Below are 18234 nucleotides of genomic sequence, written 5' to 3' on the forward strand. Positions count from 1 at the left end.
TGCTTTGTGTGATTCAGCAAATCTTCCTCATCGGACATACGTACACTCTCACCTGTTCTTTTCTCCCTCTCTCCCTCTCTGCTTTGAAGGCTTAGAGCTAGAATTCTTTATGTGACTGTAGGTGTCAGGGAATCCATTTGTTCCAGGTTTTAATGTTACTTATTTAGACAGATATTTTTCAATAGGTAGCCCAGTCAGGAGAGGGTGTTACAACGCTGACGGATAGTTCAAAGGGATCCTGTCTACAACATATTTTGGCTGTCAAGTTTTTAGCTTGATCTGTTTTGTTTGATATCAGCAACAAAAGCACTGTGACTTTAATATAGGGTGAGATGAAGACAAGGGGAGGGAGGGGCTAGGGAGAAATAGTGAAATTGAGATAATCAAAGTTAATTGTCCAGTTTCAGAACTGCCTTGTACATGTGAAACCCTAACATCATTTTGTCGATTTTAACAGCTGAACAAGAGATGTACCTATTTCACATTCACTTGGTGTCATTAGTGTGGATTTTGCTTGTCCAAGTTTTAACTGGACAATGTATGTATGTTGGGAAGGATAGGGGAGAGGACATTTCAGATACAACTTTGTTATCTTTTATAACAATCTGAAATGTTTTATGATAGCACACTGCCAGTCAGTTGTGCAGGATAATATGCGTTTCTCCTCATACAGATGTTTTCAGTCACTTGTCTCACTTGCCATCCACATTTTTATGGATTTTAAATCTTCCTGTTAGATTTTATGAAGTGAACACTATGAAACTTGCTGGGCAAGATCACTCAGATGCATCCGTTACTGCAACATGCAGCCATATGTTTTCTAGTGCACGCAATATATTAGTGGAGTTAAAGTATAATCCATGGTTCCTGTTCCCTTTCACATGTAAATCAAAGTGCTTATGTTGGTGTAGAAAACCTCTCTGCCTTAGGTGCTGGTTCTCAAAGGAACTGCCTCTATCCTTGTTTTGTTACAATGGATGAAGTGGATGGAGACACTTGACTATAGTCCACAGAGTAAGATGTGAAGTACCTTGTGACTGACTTTGGACTCTTTATTCCAGAATCAATTTCATAATTCTGATGGCATTAGAATCGCCTATGTTTTAGTGCAAGCTAAATTGTTTGTCTCCTTTTTGCCAATACATGGGTTGAGTCAGGTTTTATTAAGTTATTTTTATGCATATGCTAAAGGAATTTGGTACTGGGTACATTTTATATACTGAAAACCAGAATAAACAGAGTTATCTGTAAAAATAAAGCGTTTTGTTCTATCAAGTTAATATCAATAATGAAAACTTGTATTTTCATATAATAAAATTTAAAACAAAATAGTATCAATTACAACTTAGTTCTTATGCTGTTTTAATCTAGTACACACAGTAGGCTTAAATTTCTCTAGAAATCATTTTCGAGAAATGCAGGCAAAGTATTTGTAAAATACCTGACTTGCAAGTGCCTCATAAATTCAGTAGCCCTTGTGAACTGCCAGAAAAGCATTATTGGGCTGTAAATACAGAAGATGACAAAATTATGAGGTCAGTTTGCATCATGATATAAAAACTGGAGATGATGTGACTTGAATACCATTATTCACATCGTTACCTTTCATTTATAATGGAAAACTCTATAATGTTTTTCACAGAGGGTGTGTACCTAAATGAGAGGGAGATAAAATTAATGTTAATTCTACAACATAGTTCCTAAACTGTTTTTAAAGCCAATTTTAACAAGTAATGTAGTAGCAACTGGAAAATGTCTAAATCTTTAAGCCTACTGTAGCTGTGTAGGGAAGACACAGAGTATCTGAAAAATTGATATATCCTATGTAGATGAGTGGATATAAATGTCATGGCATGCAGATACATGATGCACTTACTGAAACAACAAATAGTTTGGTGTAAAGAGTGATGAAGAATTTGACAGGTCTCAAGTAACTTTAAAAAGTGTAGTAGTGATATTTTCTGGGAAATAAAAAGAGAGCAATGTGGAAGCTATTGTCCAGTAAATGTAACTTCTGTCCATAATAAGATAAAAGAACAAGCCAGGAAAGAAAGCACCTGTGAAGATAATGGAAATGCAGTCAATAAGAAGACTCAGCTAGATGCATTTTCCACTGGTTCCACTGGGTAAAGGTCATAAGTCTGCCAAGAATATTGCTACTGCAATACAAATCACCTCCACATCATGCTGCTTTGCAAGGCGTAGAACCAGTTAATGAAAGGAGACTGGCTGACTGCAGAGGCTACAGAGCCACATGGGCAAGGTGATGTGCAGTGTTTCAAGCCTTAGCTATGCACGTCCCACTGACTGATGTGCTGTACGGTCCTAGCTGAACTTCAGAATTGCTCTCTTCTCTCCAAATAGGAGGCCGTGACTATGATACTTCTTCTTCCAATGCAGGGACTAGAAATCACTGTGTACCCTGCATCTGCTTAGTAAGTCCTCCAAAATATTTGTGTCATAGAAGGTTTGGAAGTTTCGTTAAAGGAACTGCTGAAAGAAAGTAAATGTTCTCGAGGAATTTCAGCCATACTGAACTGCAAAATGTAGAGCTGCTCTCTGAAACAGATCACTTGAGCCTAATCTTATGAATAGATTTTCTGAACTTCTGCAGATGCGCTCCGGAAAACATATTTCTGATAAAAGCTGATGTTTCTATCTCTGAGAGAGGGGTTTTTTAATAAGTTGAAACGTGTCTTTATAAGCATTGCCTCACAAGATCCTCTCTTGGCATCCTACTCAACTCTTCACAAGCTACCAAATAAAATTTGTTCCTCTGAAGTTCAAACAGCTGTTCCCCAGGAACCACACTCAAGTAGGACACAAATATTTCAGCATTTCATTCGACATCCTTTCACAAGAAGTATATTTTACTTAAGTAATTTCATATAGAATGTACACAGTGAAATTTTCTGTTAGGTTTTACCAAGACATTTAACTCTACATGTTAAAAAAAAAAAAAGATTATTCACATGGTAAATTGTGAGCACAGAGATTTGGTGATAGTAAATGTCTACCGGATTTAGACTATAGCCAAGATCTGCACATGAAACACAAGCATCACTCTATGAGAAAGTCTATTGATCAATTATCTCAAACTAAAGAATAAGTGATCAAGCTGTTTTTCATTCATAAATTAAAATAGTTGTTAAACTGAATTTTAACTTGTTGTTCTTATTAGTGGCTGGCCCGTTTCATATGTTAACAGCTCTACATCAACAACCTTGCCAAACTACTCTATATATATGGGATTGACAACTTTTCCAAGGGTGATTGGAACCTGCAGAAGTTAATTAGTATATCAGTCAATGAAAATTGTCTTATGAAGTATTGTCTGTGCCTCTGCTGTGGGCTTGCTCGGTGTTCCCCGCACAGAATTACCAGGAGTAGATAGAACTGTACTCCCTTGTTAGCTCCACCTCTATCTCCTCTGCGCTGCTGGAAGCTCATGCTTGCCAAGCTGGATGTGAAAGTGTGCGTATGCATCGGTATGTAGTGTACACTACCCATTCAACCTTATGTGTTGGAGTTTGCCCCACCTGATGGATGATCATGACTCGGTATCGGGACAGGAAGGGAGTCTTAAGGCTCCTTGGTAGCTTGTAGATTGACAGCCCTAAAATTCCGGCAGGAATCTGAAGAAGCAATGAGATGTCATTTTATCAGGCTCCCATCTTACCATCTCCAGTGTCTTATTCTCCATGACCCTCTGACCTCCATCCATGGACATTATTACCTCCATAGGTTTTGCTATGAAAAGCAAGTGTTGCGGTTGCACTGAAGTGGTGGGATTCAGGACCATCCTCAAGCCAGTCCAGTAAAATAAGCTAGATTTATCTGCTCTGTATGTGCATGTCAGTTGCTTCCATGGGATTTCATGTGTTTAAATTAGATTACATCAGTGGATTTGTTGTGAATAAAAAAGAAACCTCTTAAAACTAAGGAGCGTATGAGGTCCCTAAAATTTTAAGGAAAACCAATGATGTTATGAAGTGTTTACTAGAATTGCTAAATGGAAATATGATGCAATTCAGGACAGAATTTTGTCTACTTTTATGTTTTGTCTATAAAAAGTATCACCATTGTACTGTGGTTTAAGTCCTTTGTAGCTTTGCCACTTGTGGGTGTAATATAAAGTTCGTTGTATCTATAATTGGCTGATAAGGGCCCGCAGTCTTTGACAGATGACTAATACTCACTGACGTCACTTCACATGGGCCTGGTGCAGGCTGACTAAAGCAAGCTGTCTTGTCAGTGTAACCTACCTGTGTGCATTAGACTGATCAAGATGTCATCATTCTTCTTTCATCTACAATCAGAAACAAAACAAAACAAACCCCAAAAAAGCTAACAACATTTCCTTCCTGTTTTGGGAAAAACTGTCTCTCCAATGATGATAAATATTATAGATTTGAGATTTGTCATCTCAAAAGAAGTGTTCCATTCACATGGAGATTAGTGTGTTTGAGGAGGACAATAACCATAAACTTTCCAGAAAAAGTTGGAGGTTTTACCTTAAAAAAAACAAAAGCCGAACTCATATCCTTAATTACTACTTTATCAAACAATGTGATTTTTTTATTTTTGTAATGATATGCGTGCACAGTAGTTCAGATAGCGAGTCATGAAATAGATAAACATGTTCCTTTAACTAAATGCATTTTTAACTCCTTTTCAAGCTTGGATTATTGGTAAAATTCTGGTATATTAATTAAATATAATGAAGACCTCTTTCTATGCATAACTGACCACTATTGATTTTAGGAAGTAAATTATTTCCTTCACTTTCTTTAAACGTTTCTGCTAGAGAAGTCTTTTTTTAGAACCTATTGTTGCCATAAATATTGCCATTATCATGGCACCTGAAATTTGCATAATATGTCAATGATTCCAGCACAAAAATGCATCCCCTGCAAACTCTCAAGTATTAAAAGTATGTTCAGCTTTGAGACTACTATTCAAGTACTCTCATCCGTCCCAGATGAAAACTAAACGTTCCAATAGCTGATGCATATGTTGTTATACTATTGAGAGAGTCGGGAAGATTAAACTCACCTGCAAAATGGTGCAGTAAAAGAAGGATTGTAGCTATAACATTTATTTGCACTACGCCAGAACTTCTTCAACATGCATGCTGTGAAATTCAGACACAAAAGGTCTTTGACTCCCATATTTCCAAGCAAAGGCTTAAACAGCAGAATAACTTAAAGCACGTTTAAAGATTGAGTCTTGCAAACAAAGAAGCTTATTTTATTTTTATGATTCATTACAAGATCAAAGTTGTACAACTCCATTACTTCTGCAAAACAGACCATATTACATTATGAAGTCCTATAAAACTACACCACACTTGTCAAAATAAGCGAACAATAACAATGTATCACAAAATGTACTTTGGTTTTTCATTGTAATTGTTCAGTTACTTTACTCATCCACAAAACAGAGTCATTTGCAATAGGTCTCCCAGTCGTTAATCTGAATTAGCGAAGTTCTGCTGCATTTGTCAGGCTATAATAGGCATGAAAAAGAACATGACAAAAGAAGCAAATGGCACAGGAAACATCTTGAAAAGGTCAAATTTTTTCATCGTGATGGTGGTAGGCTTAGCTGCAGGAAGCTTGTTGAGAACCAATTGGTTGACGCATAAAAACTTGTTAAAATAATCCAAAAATGGCTTTCAGTTGTATGGGAATCTGAGAATATGAAAATGGGGGAGCATATACACTAAGGGTTTGAATATAAAACATGGCAAATGCTTTCAAACATGCTGTTGTATCTGTGTTAATATAAGGTAGTTTATCTCTCTTTTTTTTTTTTTTTTTTTTTTTTGGTTACTTCAGGACTTGCTGAGAATAGTTTTTATTAGTTCCACCCTTTTTCTGAATATTCCTGGGCCATTCAGAGTTGTCTGACTGTGGTTATATATAGAGACGGAGAAGAAGCAGTAGAAGTTTACATGCCTCTTAAGATCTCTTACATTGAAAGGAAGAGACAGGTCTTCTGTGTAACAAGTCCAGGATTCCCTGTTCACAGAGTGTTGCAATCTCTCCTTTTAGCTGTCGCTAGGGCCCTTTGCCAGCACATCGTCTTCCAGGGGATCTCCAGGGTTTGCAGGCAACAAGACACTTCAGTCCAGCCACAAGCCAACATCTAAGGTTTGAGTCCAACCTCAGACAACTCTTAGAGCCTTGGGATTTTAGGGTAGTTCACAGGGCAGGCAAGCTTCCAGATGGCTTTGTAGCATTTGTATTGTTCCCTTTTCTGGAGAGAAAAGTCTTACTACCACTAACCAACTCCCCTGTCTATGGAACTATATATATATTCCTCCATCCTCCTTTTGAACTGGAAGCTTATTTAAATACAGACAAATCAGGCTCCTTGACTGACATCCCGTATCCTTACAACTTTTTCTTACAGAGCAAAACTGTCTGGGTTTCAAGGGCACAAATGCCCACACATTCCTTCCCTGCTATTCCAGTATCATAGGTGCAAGTGTGTTGGTTTTGATTCCTTTAGGTTGTTTTACATTTGTTGTCATTGACAAAACTTGATGTTTTTGAAGAATGAAACTGAGGTTGCATAATTCTCACTTTGTAGTGATGATTAAGTTTCCAACTTCATGCTGTGCCATTCCTTGCGTTAATATACCAAAAGGTCAACGTTTTCTTGCACAGTTTTGGGGTTTTTTTTTACTTTTTTGAAAAAGAAAGGTAGTTTTCACAGACTGGGAACATTCCACAGCATCACCTTTAACAAGTTTGATAACATTAAAGTTAGTGCTCTGTTGAGTCATGTCTCTCCATGGATTTTTAAAAGCCCTCTGGCTCCATGTCATCCATCAAAAGTTAACTGGGATGCAGTCTACACCCAGGATGCACAAAATAGTAAGATGCTGTTGTGGCTGGCTGTGGAGAAAAGGAATTACTTTAATTGCAACAAGACTTGTTAGGTACCAGATTCAGGTGTTTCCTGAAGTGGTAGGATATTAAAATATATTTTTTAAAATGAATGGTTTATTTAATTGTTAAAAATATGCGAAGAAGGAAGCACATCCTACCTAATGGGCACTTCATTAAATTTGCAAATCCATTTGATTCTCTGATCAATGAGTATCTGATGTAGTTATTAGAATTTACTTGCTTAAGGTTAGATTAACATGAAGGAATTTTAACGAATCTTTGCAAATTCATTACTTCAAATTTATACAGCTGATCTTCTGATAAACAAATCAAAACTAGCAAAGAAGAAAGGGCTAGTATTTTACTTAAATTAGATTATAAAACACTGGTTTTCTCTCCTGGTGTCATTTATATTGCTAGTCAATATCAAGACTATAATCTAGCCAGCAAGCAAACATGGTAATGAACTAGAGGTTTAGTCTGTAACTAAATTCCAGTGTTACTGTCATTTACCAGAAGCTATGATAGAAGTTTTATGTATTTAACTACAAAATATTGACCAAATAGCACAATATAGTAATTACTAAGCTGTTAAACCTCCAAATTCAGGTCATTTGTATTTTTAGACTGATGTAGATGGCTGTGTATGTTTTTAATAACCTGCACAAATTTGTCTTTTGAACTTTGATAATGAAAGAAAAATGGGATAGCATTGACAGGTCAAACTTGCTAGTCAGTGTGATTATACTGTACACATAGTGTAGATAGCACCTTACTGTCTAAGTATCTTCTTTAATAAGTAGAATTCACATGCCCTTTGTTACCCTTGAATCTAATCTAGCACGCATAAGCCAGTTCATTAACAGATTTAAGACTTTAAAAGCAGATTCAAGTACAGTTGCCCTGGTACTTTTTATGATCTCTTCTTTAGTTACTAATTCATTGAAAATTAAATCATTTCATTTTTAAGGAGGTCTCCCTGCCTCCATTATGGTATTTAGCAGGCTGGACTTGCTGAAGTGGTTTGGAGGAAGGAAAAAGGCATTCTGTAAATATGTTTGTGATTTTCTGAATCTTAGTGCTAGCAAAAAAAGAAAGTTCCAGTAAGGCATACAGTAAATGAAGATATTATGTAGGGATGGAATGAATCTGTCACTCTGACGGATCGTGAGGCAAAGAACATATTAACAGATTACTCATAGTCAGAATGCAGCTCACTGTGAAAAATGTGCAGGAAATGGTAAGTGTTGGTTTGTGCTGATTTAATGATATTTTGAAACCACAATAACACTCCAGGAGAATAATACAATGTAGCTCGTGGCTGGAATTTTTTTGATCATCAGTGTATTGCTAGATTGTCCTTAAATACTTCATAAAATAGAGCTTTCAATTCATGCAAAGTCATATAGACATATATGTTTATGGGTTTTTTAATATTTTTATTAAAATGTGCATTCAAAAATCCTTGATTTGTGTGTTTAAGTACACTCTGTATTCTTTTGATAGTATATCTTCTATATATATCTTCTACTCCCTCAGTTTTCCGTTTGAAAGATATTCTTTTTCCCACCTGGAGCTGAGTAGCACTGAACAGTTATTGATGTATAAATTAACATTGAATGTTTCTTGGTTTATGGCATATTTATGTAAAAACTTTAAGAATGTTCCAAAATTGAAATTGCTTAAAGCATTTTAGGTGCAATAATGGACAACTCAAGGCTCAGGTGACTTCACAATTATTACAGACATATGTAGTGGCAGGACCTGAAATTTTATTTCAACATTTTTTCAAATAATTTGATTGCATTTTGTACATAACAAAACCAAATCTTATTGTTAATAGCCTACATAAGTACTTGCTTCACTACTGAAACTATTATTGAAGGGTTTATTTCTATGGAAATACTTCTATAAAAAAAAACCCAAAACCTCCCATTATGCATACGTCATTAATATATCACAAGGCAGAACCCAAATAGGTGTGTATAGGTAATCTGATTTAAGTTACACATATGCATGAAGTCCAGCAGATATGTAAATAACTGAAAATTTAGATCTGCCTAACAAGTAATGCATGCTCCAAAACATGTGTCAGGGAATAGCGAGGGCTCTTACAAAGCTAGGTGACTTTTTATTGATTTATCTAAGAACTGAGTTAGTCTCTAACAACCTTTGTTAAATAGATGTAATGAAAAATCCAAACAAATGAGGAAAATAGGTTTTCACCTTAGCTGAGTTGAATATTTAGGCTATACTGAACCATACTTTTGATATGAGCTGGCACTTTGCATTCAGTGGATCATGGTAAGGTGTTACGTATTCACTTGGAGCATTTGCAGCAAAATTTGCTTCACGTGATATTAAGTATTACTAATACAACAGAAGTATGTGGTGAGATTTTAGTTGCACAAGATGTCAAAAGTTGGTCCTTTTTTCCTTAAAATATTTTTATATTCTTGATTCATACTTTGGCATTCTGTGGCCCTCCACAAAGTTACTCAGATTATCCATTGTAAAAAATAATTCAGCAAATATGCTTCTCTTTTTATCACACAGGCACAAGCCTGTTCTCTGTTATTCATAAAGATTTACTAAGTAGTTTATGCAGTTAAATATAATCTTTTGTGTTCTTTATTGATACTCTTCAGATGATTAATATTCTGTCAATTTGATGTGTTAATGATACAAAACTGATGCTGTTTTTTCATTCCCTAATTTCATATAATATAGCCCTTGCCTTACATTTTTTTAAGTATATTGCCAGGCTGAACAAATAATTTGAATATTCCTTTTAATTCCTGTATAGATTGTTGGACAAAACCATACTAAAAGCATTAAAGGTGCGTGATACTTTGAATGTGTGTGGAAGCTATTCTGAGCCTTCATACCATGCAACTCACAATGTCAAAAGACAATACTCAGCATTCCACATTGTTATCAGGAAACCTCTAGGTAGTTTATTGCATGTTGATTGTATTCATTGTAGCTGGAGGCATTGATAGCATAAATAGAGTGTCTTTAATTAGTCTGAATGTCTGATTAGCTTTTCTGTTTTAAGCAGATAAACTAGCTCCCTAAAGAAGTTCCCCCTCCAACATATTCTTTTTTCGGTCCAAATAAAAACACAATAAATGGGAGCACAGGCCACAGTCTGCATTTCTCAGAATATTGCCAGTTGCCTCCAGGCTGAGCTCTGCTTTTAGGCGAGGTCTACAAATTTTTTCAGGATTTTTTTTTTTTATTAATAGCTCATCCACTCTGTCTCACACACACACGTGTTTTAGTTGCTTCCGAAAAGCAACTGCAGATTTCATTGTGGAAGAGTCTGTCTTGACTCCTAGACTACAGCATCTATCAGAATTGCCACTGTAAACCCACTTTTCAGAAGTTCATCAATCAACTGCTGAATTTACTCTCTACTGCAGTTAGGCCAAAAAGATTTCATCATGCGTGGGATTTTTTTTTTTTTAATTTTTTTTTTCAAGATTTTATGAAAAGTTGATTTAGGCACCAACCATCTTATAGAAGTAATAAACCAGTTTTTGATATATATTGTGTAAAATGTTTCAACCTTAAAAATAATATTAAGTCAACAATGAATCCCTAATACTGTAGTGTCTTGATTACTTGTCTTGGTCGGAGGGATCTGAATAGCAAAACTATTAGTTTTTCTTGGACATGGAGAGAAAAAAGCATGAACTGAATCTACACTGTCTCAATAGGAAATATTAAACTTGCCAACACATCTCTGTTGCCTCTATCGTAAATAAATAAAAAAATCCAAACTTGCCTTCCTTTAGAACCATCAAAATCCCTAGATCTTACACTTACACCTCCTACAGAGAGTAATAATTAATCTACTGAACCAGATACATCAAAATAAATATAAAGATGAAACTGAACAACTCCTTTACACAAGAATTGACTCCGATACATGAAGGACAAAATCAAAGACAAATTCATCAGCTACTCACAAATCATCCCATCTCTGATTTCAGAGACTTACTCTTTCAGGAGAACCTTCCAGAGATGAGACTTCAAACTAAAATTCATAAATTTCCTGAGTAAAAAGAACTATTAATTTAACAGAAATACTGGTTTAATGACACATGGTTACCTCGCTCCCTCGATGTTCTCTAAATCAATTATCTCTCTTTTCCATTGGAGGTAATTGCCTTATCTTTCTTTCCTTCTTACTAACATCTTCTATGCTTTCCGGGTACCAACTATTTTCTTTAGAAATTCTCTGATACATATTTCATATGAAAAGCACATATCTTTAAACACTTCTAGTTTGTGCCAGACCTGTAGAACTGCATATATACTCTAAAACTTCTTTACTTTTCTAACTACATTTGTTGGTCTGACTGAGATAATTTTCTTTAGAAGCAAGCGCTATCCATCCTCTGTCTGCTTCAGCAACCTTCCTAGCAGAAATATTTTAGTTCTTCTCTGGATCTTGAACATCACCATCTTTTAAAAAAGCTGTAGTGAATTTGGAAGAAAGGGTAGCTTGGGAAGTGGAGATGTAGATTAGCGCTAGTAGTTCTTCCTTACCTTCTCTGAAATTGCCGAAGTTTCTCGAAGAGATTGCCTTTGCTGACATTGTGTTTCAGGGCAATTCTAGAGAATCAGGTAAGTGATAACGCTGCATGCTCTCTGATCACATCCTATGAGCATGGGCAGATTCTAGTGTTAGGCTTATGTTGGCTAATTCTGCAGCAGCGCACACCACGTGTGCAAGTGGCAGAAATGGAAAATATATTCTACCATGCCTCTGGATATCATAGCATGTATTTAACTGTTATTCCTAAAAAATTTTGAAGCTTTTTGGTGTGAAAAAAGAGTCTTTGACTGCATTCGGGGAATGCAAATATGGTGAGCAATGACAGAGAGAGCTAATAATGAGACGTCTAGGCAAGCATATTGCTGCATGGATTAGTTGTGCCAGTTCTCACTGGCATTAGCTGAACATCAGAAGAGGAGAAGGATTGGTTGTGAAGTTGGCCATATATGTGAAAATAATATGATGGTCTAAAAAAATTTTGAAGTGTGTTTTTTACGTATTGAAATGATGGAAAATCCAATATCTCTTCCTTTAAATCTGCTATACTACTTGCTGGATTTCTACACCAGTAGTTCTGTTTTCTGAGGCAGAAAATTAGTTTTTGACTGCAAACAGATAGGTGGTTGTCCCCTGATTCACCCCAGATTATGCGTACATGCCAACAGGAGATGATGTGGAATCAATAACAAGTCCAGAAGTAGCAGATAAACTAATAAAAAAAAAAGCAATTGGCATATTTTAGCAATTACAACACATGACTGAGCCTTGCCAGAGTTCTCTGTCAGAAGCAAATCTTACATGTGATCATCAAGGCTTTTCAGAAAGTAGAAGTACATTACCTGTTTACTTGGTGTGGCCAATTGAGTTGAGACAATTACAGTCTGGCAATGTAAAGGTATCTGTCAAGCTTTGGAAAAATTTGTCCCTTCTAGACAAAGCCGTGGATGTTGAAGTTACCTCTACAGCTCTGGCTGATCTCCCTGGCCTCTAGCGCAAGTTTGCAAGCCTAATGCTTTTGTGCCAGCTGTTGGAACAGCCATGGCGAGACATAAGTTGAATCAGCTGAAACCGAGTTTAATTTAGTCTGTAGAGCTGTACTATGCCTATCAGCATGAAGCAAACAAGGGAATTTAAAGACCCCTTTTCCCTTCCATTTCCCTTGCAGTGAAATAGCTTGGTCAAAATGATAGATCTGGTTCTGTCAAAATGAGATGATTTACTGAGGTCCCTCAGAATCTTTGTTCAAGTGTTAACTTGTAATTATTTAGCCTAGTTAAGGGTTATATGGGAGATTTAATGTGTAATAGCTCTTTACTGTTGAAGAGGAGAGATGGGGACTTAAGGAAACATCAGCTGTGTACTCTAATCTGTGTACATAGATTAGTTTCATATATGAAAAAAATTACGTGACGTGGTCACCTGCATAAGAAATGTCTTAACTTTCTGACTCAGATGTGTCCTTCTGGGGCTATCTTTCTCTGATTGATAGTACAATAGGAGTGACTTTGAATGAAAAAAACTGCAGTTCACTTTGCAATAAAGAGCAGTAACAACAGCAATAAAAACAACTGTTCTGTTTTCCTTTCTCTGAGCTGTAACAATCAAAGACTGTGTATCATGAAGTGGTGTATGTGAAATGAACATTGAACTTTGCATGAATGTATGATAACATGAAAATATTTTTTAAAAGCTGTCACAAAGTCATGTTCAGGAGAGACATAAATTGCCTGTTAAATTGGTGAAGAAGGTCTATACTCCCTCCTCTATGATAAAGTTCCCATCAATTTATGTTTTTTTTTACAGAAGGAAAATAGATATGTAACAGCTGTGATGAGAAGAGTCCTCAGTATAGTCTTGCCAGTAGCTAAAATCATGTTACATGTTATGCTCAATAACGAATTTTTTAATAAAATTGTTAGAAACAATTGTTGATAATGTATTTGCCCAACAAAGCTTTTTTCCAATATCAACAATACTATCAACAATAACATCCTGACTTAATCCAGTGTTCTTAAAAACACTAAAAAACTGTTAGTGTATTATTCTTAGCTCTGATCACTAATTCTGTCCCTCTATTGAAAAAGTTTGAAGTTAAATTAAACTGGAAAGATTGAATTATTTAATACAAATCAGCTGTCCCACAGTTCATGACCACTGGGTTGGTATCAAACTGTTGGTGGCATCCATTTCATGTCTTGATTTTATTTCATCATGCTTGACAACCTGCAATTTCCTTTGATTTTTTTTTTTCAATAATTAAAAGAATTAGAACAATCAGGAAGCCAAACTGTGCTTTTATGAATGATATTTTGATTGTGTTTTTCAGGGACTGGTTGAATGTGTTCAGTCCCCCCATCATTCCTGGAAGCCAACTGGTAGAGCACACTGAATCTTCAGCAAATCAGAGTATTCCAGGTAGGAATTTATGAAGACATTGGAAAGGACCTAGGTAGAAAGATGTTTCTAAATGCTGTTTCTGTAGTGGTGGTGCTGCCTCTTTGTAGTTTTCTGTATTGCTACACTTTGGTTCCAAGTTCTTCTATTTACTATTCTCAGCTCAAGCTATCAGAGTTTTCCAGGCAGTATTATTTGCCTCTGATAGAAGAATAACTTAGCAGTTACAGTTTCCTAATGTTCTGGCTCAGTACAAATTAACTCATAAAAAAATGTATCTTACTTGTTTAAAACAAGGAATTTATGCTAGTGGGGATGGCAGACCTATGAAAGAAAGAACACAAAGACCAAACAATCTTATTCAAAAGCACAATTAGGCTTCTGTAAGCGATACTTTCTCTTATGAAGAAAAATTTCAGATTTAGCCTTAAATGAAATCTAAGCCTGATTTCCTGAGTAAAGACTGTTGTCACCACCTAAAGTGTTACAGGTTTTTGTTTATTAATGGTGTTTGCTTAGAGAATGACAAAGAACTTAGCTAAAACTGGAAAGTCAACAACAATAGAATAAAACAAATTCCTTGTTTTCTTCAAATGCCCTATTTTCTTACCAGTTTCTTAGGAAACATGGTAGATATCTACATTTTTCTTCAAGTCTGGGGAATTCAGTATGAACTCTCATAAATCTGACCTGTGTGCTTTGGCAGCCCAAGGGATGAAGATGTCTCAATGATTTACTGTCTAAAATAGATTATGCCCCTCAAATTGGGAATGTTTTCATAGATGTATATTTGGAATTGTTTATGACAGCAAAATAGAATTTTGCTGTCAGGAAGGGACCTTGCTTTGAAGAATCAAATAATATGTTTTGTTAAGGGTCCTAAGTAAACCAAAGAGAATTGGACAGTAATCCTTGAGTTAAAGACATGTTGGATATAAATTTGCGATAGGTCTCTGAGAATTTTTTTTTATGTTAGTATTATGAAATCCAAGGCTTGCTGCAGTAAAGCCAGAATTTCTGCAGAAATTTTTGTAGATTTTTTAAATTGTATTATTATCTTTAAAAAGTTTTTTAAAAATAAGTATACTTGGGAATTTGTTGGGTTTCTTCTGTTATTCACCCTAGAATTCCCAAACTGTTTTGTGAATCATTCCTAAACTCATTTTCCTTTATGCTGAAATATTTTACGTCATGTGTCTGTGATTGCACATCTGGAGAACAGAAAATCTCAATATACCATAGCTTTTTATTTTGACTTTTTATTTTTGTGCCTTTATTCAATCAAATTAAATTCTGACTCATATATGCATGGTATTTGTAGTTTTGGTAACTTCACATAGAAACTTTCCTATCTCCAAATACTTCAAAAAACCTGCCGTAGTGTTGAAGTGGTCAAGCTTTATTTCCCCAAGAACTTGGAGGAAATAAGAGAGAACAACAAAGCTGTTCCATGACCTTCCCTCCCCAAACTGGACAGTTTGGATTTTTTCTGAACTGCTGAACACCCTTCCCTATAAAAGTAGCAGACAAGCAGCGGAGTAATTGTAACAGGAGTGGGTAGGGAGGGCCCGACTGGCAGACTGAGGAGGTATCTTCAATACACAGCATCTTCAAGCAACTCAAAGCCTCCCTTTCTGATTGTGTACAGTCCTTGGAAAAGAGTGTCCTTGCACTATACTGAGAGAAAACTGACATGGTTTTGCTCACCTAAAAGATACACCTAGGTGAAACACAGATGTTTGGACATAATAGGTGACATGTGAAAACAAAGTGTAATACATGCCTCTCAGATTAGATCGTACCCATCGAACATTAGAATCCATGTGTTTTCCTGAATATCTTTGTTTAAAAAACTCTTGATGGACCATGGTAACTAGATGGTTTGGAGTATCATTTTTGAAAGTGATGCTAAATAGGTCATGTTCTGTGATATATCTCCAGCACTTTGAAAAAAACCTTTTTTTTTTCTTAATCACTTGACTTGAGGTTAGTTATTTGTGTGACAAAATGTCCTGGTTTGCTGGGACAGAACCCCAGCCCAGCCGTGCCGGGCAGGCTGTTGGCAGTTTTGGGTCAGCCAGAGTAGCTGACCTGAGTGAGCTACAGGCATAGCCCATCCCATAATGTCATGGTCACTGTAAAGGGGGAAGGTTTGCTGAGGAAGGGAAGCTCCTGGGGGATTCCTGCTGGGGTCCCTCCTGCTCCTCCTCTGGCTTCTCCCTGCCCCTGAGGACTGCTCTCCCATTGATTGTGACGGCTGCATGTTCATTTGGCTGGGTCTAACTGTGTGCGCCTTTGTCGGTATTAGTGCTACTTCGTTAAATCTGTTTTCACTTCAACCCACGGGTCTGCTCTCCTTTTCCTGATTCCCCTTCTGGGCTGGTGAGGGGTCACTGGGTGACAGAGCAACTGTTCCAGTTTAGCCCTGGATTGATGAAGCATTTCTTATTCCTAAATCAAACCAGGGACTATACTGAGAGGCCAGTTCCAAGGTAAAGAGGGAAGGAGATTTAAGCTTAGAGAAGAAAAGAGAGTCACTTTTAAAGAGAAACATAGGCAGGGAAGAGCAAAATAATAAAAGGAAAAATTCAGTGGAAATAACAACATCGTTGCAGGTGAAAATGTAAGGCCACTTGAGGGAGTGAGGCGTGAATACCATTTGCTTGTGTACTACGATCAGAAGTGTAGAGAAAGACGTTCAGTTCTATGCCTTCTTTCTGCATTGCGTAATTTTTCCCAAGAGCTGTCCAAACGAAATATCTCAGTTAACCTCATTTAGCTTATCGGGCCTGATGAAGTTCCCACAGCAGGGAGGGCAACAATTAGCTTTACCTTTTTACCTTTGGTTGCAGTAAAAGAGTTTCTTTCTGATGGCATTTGTTAATGCTACTGAGGAAAGAGAAATGAAATCTCTTCCAAAACACCACAGTGCACACTTCTGTATGCATTAAATGCACCAACCTACTTGCTGGTCTCCAGAAAACATAACCTGTATATCGTTGTGTGGTCCTGGCTGTAAATAGATTCTGAGCGTTGTGAAACTGCTGCCGTTAGCATAACAGGCCATTACTTATTATGAAGTGTTAGAGCATACAAAGCATTTGGTTTGTATTAGCAGTCTGAGAACAAGATGAACATTTATGATTAAATTCATGATACGGATTGCATTCAAGTGTGAATTATTTCCTATCAAAAAGCTATAGATCATATAACTTAGGTTTAGCTTATATGAAAGACAGGTCTAGTAAAGGAGCTACAATATATAAAACATCTCTAATAAAAGTCTGTATGGTTTTATCAGTGTGTTTTAGGCTAAGGATTCATTTCTGTTACCTGAAAACGTTCTTGCATTTTACATAACTTTACGCGAGCTAGATCTAAAATCCTCTCTGATAGTGAAAGCTCTTTTGTATGGATTTACCTATACCGAACATTTAGGTGACATACTGGATACCAGACATTCAAATGCTTTCATTCTTACAGGCCTTAAGTACACATTTTGTTAGTGCTAAAACATTATTGCTTAAGAAGGTCATTGAGAAAAATACCATTTAGGAATACTTTGATCCACTCTCAGTAAAGGTACTCCTGGTGAACTGCTCCATTGGACTTTGTAAAGTCCAGTTGTTAAGCAAACTCTGACTGACATCATTTCACCTTCACTAAATACAAGTCCTCAGAAATACAATAAAAATGTGAATTGTTGTTCTCTGGAAAGAAACAATACAGAAGTAAAAAAATTATACACTTTAAAGAAAAATTCTGTCACATCTGACAGAAAGGTATTTCCATGTTATTGTGTGAGTAAGAGTGATTTATTCTTTTTCCCTTTTGACACAGGTGAAGAGGACCTCAGTGCTGAAGATGAGGAAGTTTTGACTCTCTTGTATGATCCATGTCTGAACTGTTACTTTGATCCAGATTCTGGGGAGTACTATGAATTGGCGTAGTCAGATCATGAGAGGATATAGTTTTGTATGCAGAGCAGGTTTATCTTTTAACTGTTTGTAAAGTGTGACTGAGCTGTATGATTTATCACGTAACTTAAAACTTGAATTAACAGATAGTTTTGGAAATGAATATATTTTGTAAATAATGTCTTATTTTTATAGTTTTGTATTAAGTTGTAATGCAGTGGAAAAATCACTCAAGTTTCTTGTGACCAAGACATTTATTTGTTAGTCTAATTTATTTCCAGCATTCAGAGGCTCTATATAGAAACAAATGAAGTTGAATCAAGAAGGTTTGTGGTGTGTATCTGTATATTACTGTTTTACTCAAATAAAAAAAAATATTTTCATTACTTGCTTACTGTGTAACTTTAATTGGTTCTGAGCTATCTTATTCTATGTACTCTAAGATGTACCTTGTGTT

The 18234-nt window shown here is 36.2% G+C and overlaps 1 protein-coding gene across 2 annotated transcripts in view; it reads left to right on the forward strand.

Annotated features, from left to right (window-relative positions):
- CFAP20DC (CFAP20 domain containing) overlaps nucleotides 1-17810 on the forward strand; it is a 75735-nt gene extending 57925 nt beyond the window's left edge. For both annotated transcript variants that reach the window (XM_009955305.1, XM_086470290.1), the window contains 2 exons: nucleotides 13793-13881; nucleotides 17701-17810. In XM_009955305.1, the coding sequence (XP_009953607.1) occupies nucleotides 13793-13881; nucleotides 17701-17810 (199 nt within the window). The remainder of the gene's footprint in view (nucleotides 1-13792; nucleotides 13882-17700) is intronic.
- The last annotated feature ends 424 nt before the right edge of the window (nucleotides 17811-18234 follow it).

This window comes from Leptosomus discolor, chromosome 9, assembly GCF_034619465.1.
Source record: "Leptosomus discolor isolate bLepDis1 chromosome 9, bLepDis1.hap2, whole genome shotgun sequence".
Taxonomy (NCBI): domain Eukaryota; kingdom Metazoa; phylum Chordata; class Aves; order Leptosomiformes; family Leptosomidae; genus Leptosomus; species Leptosomus discolor.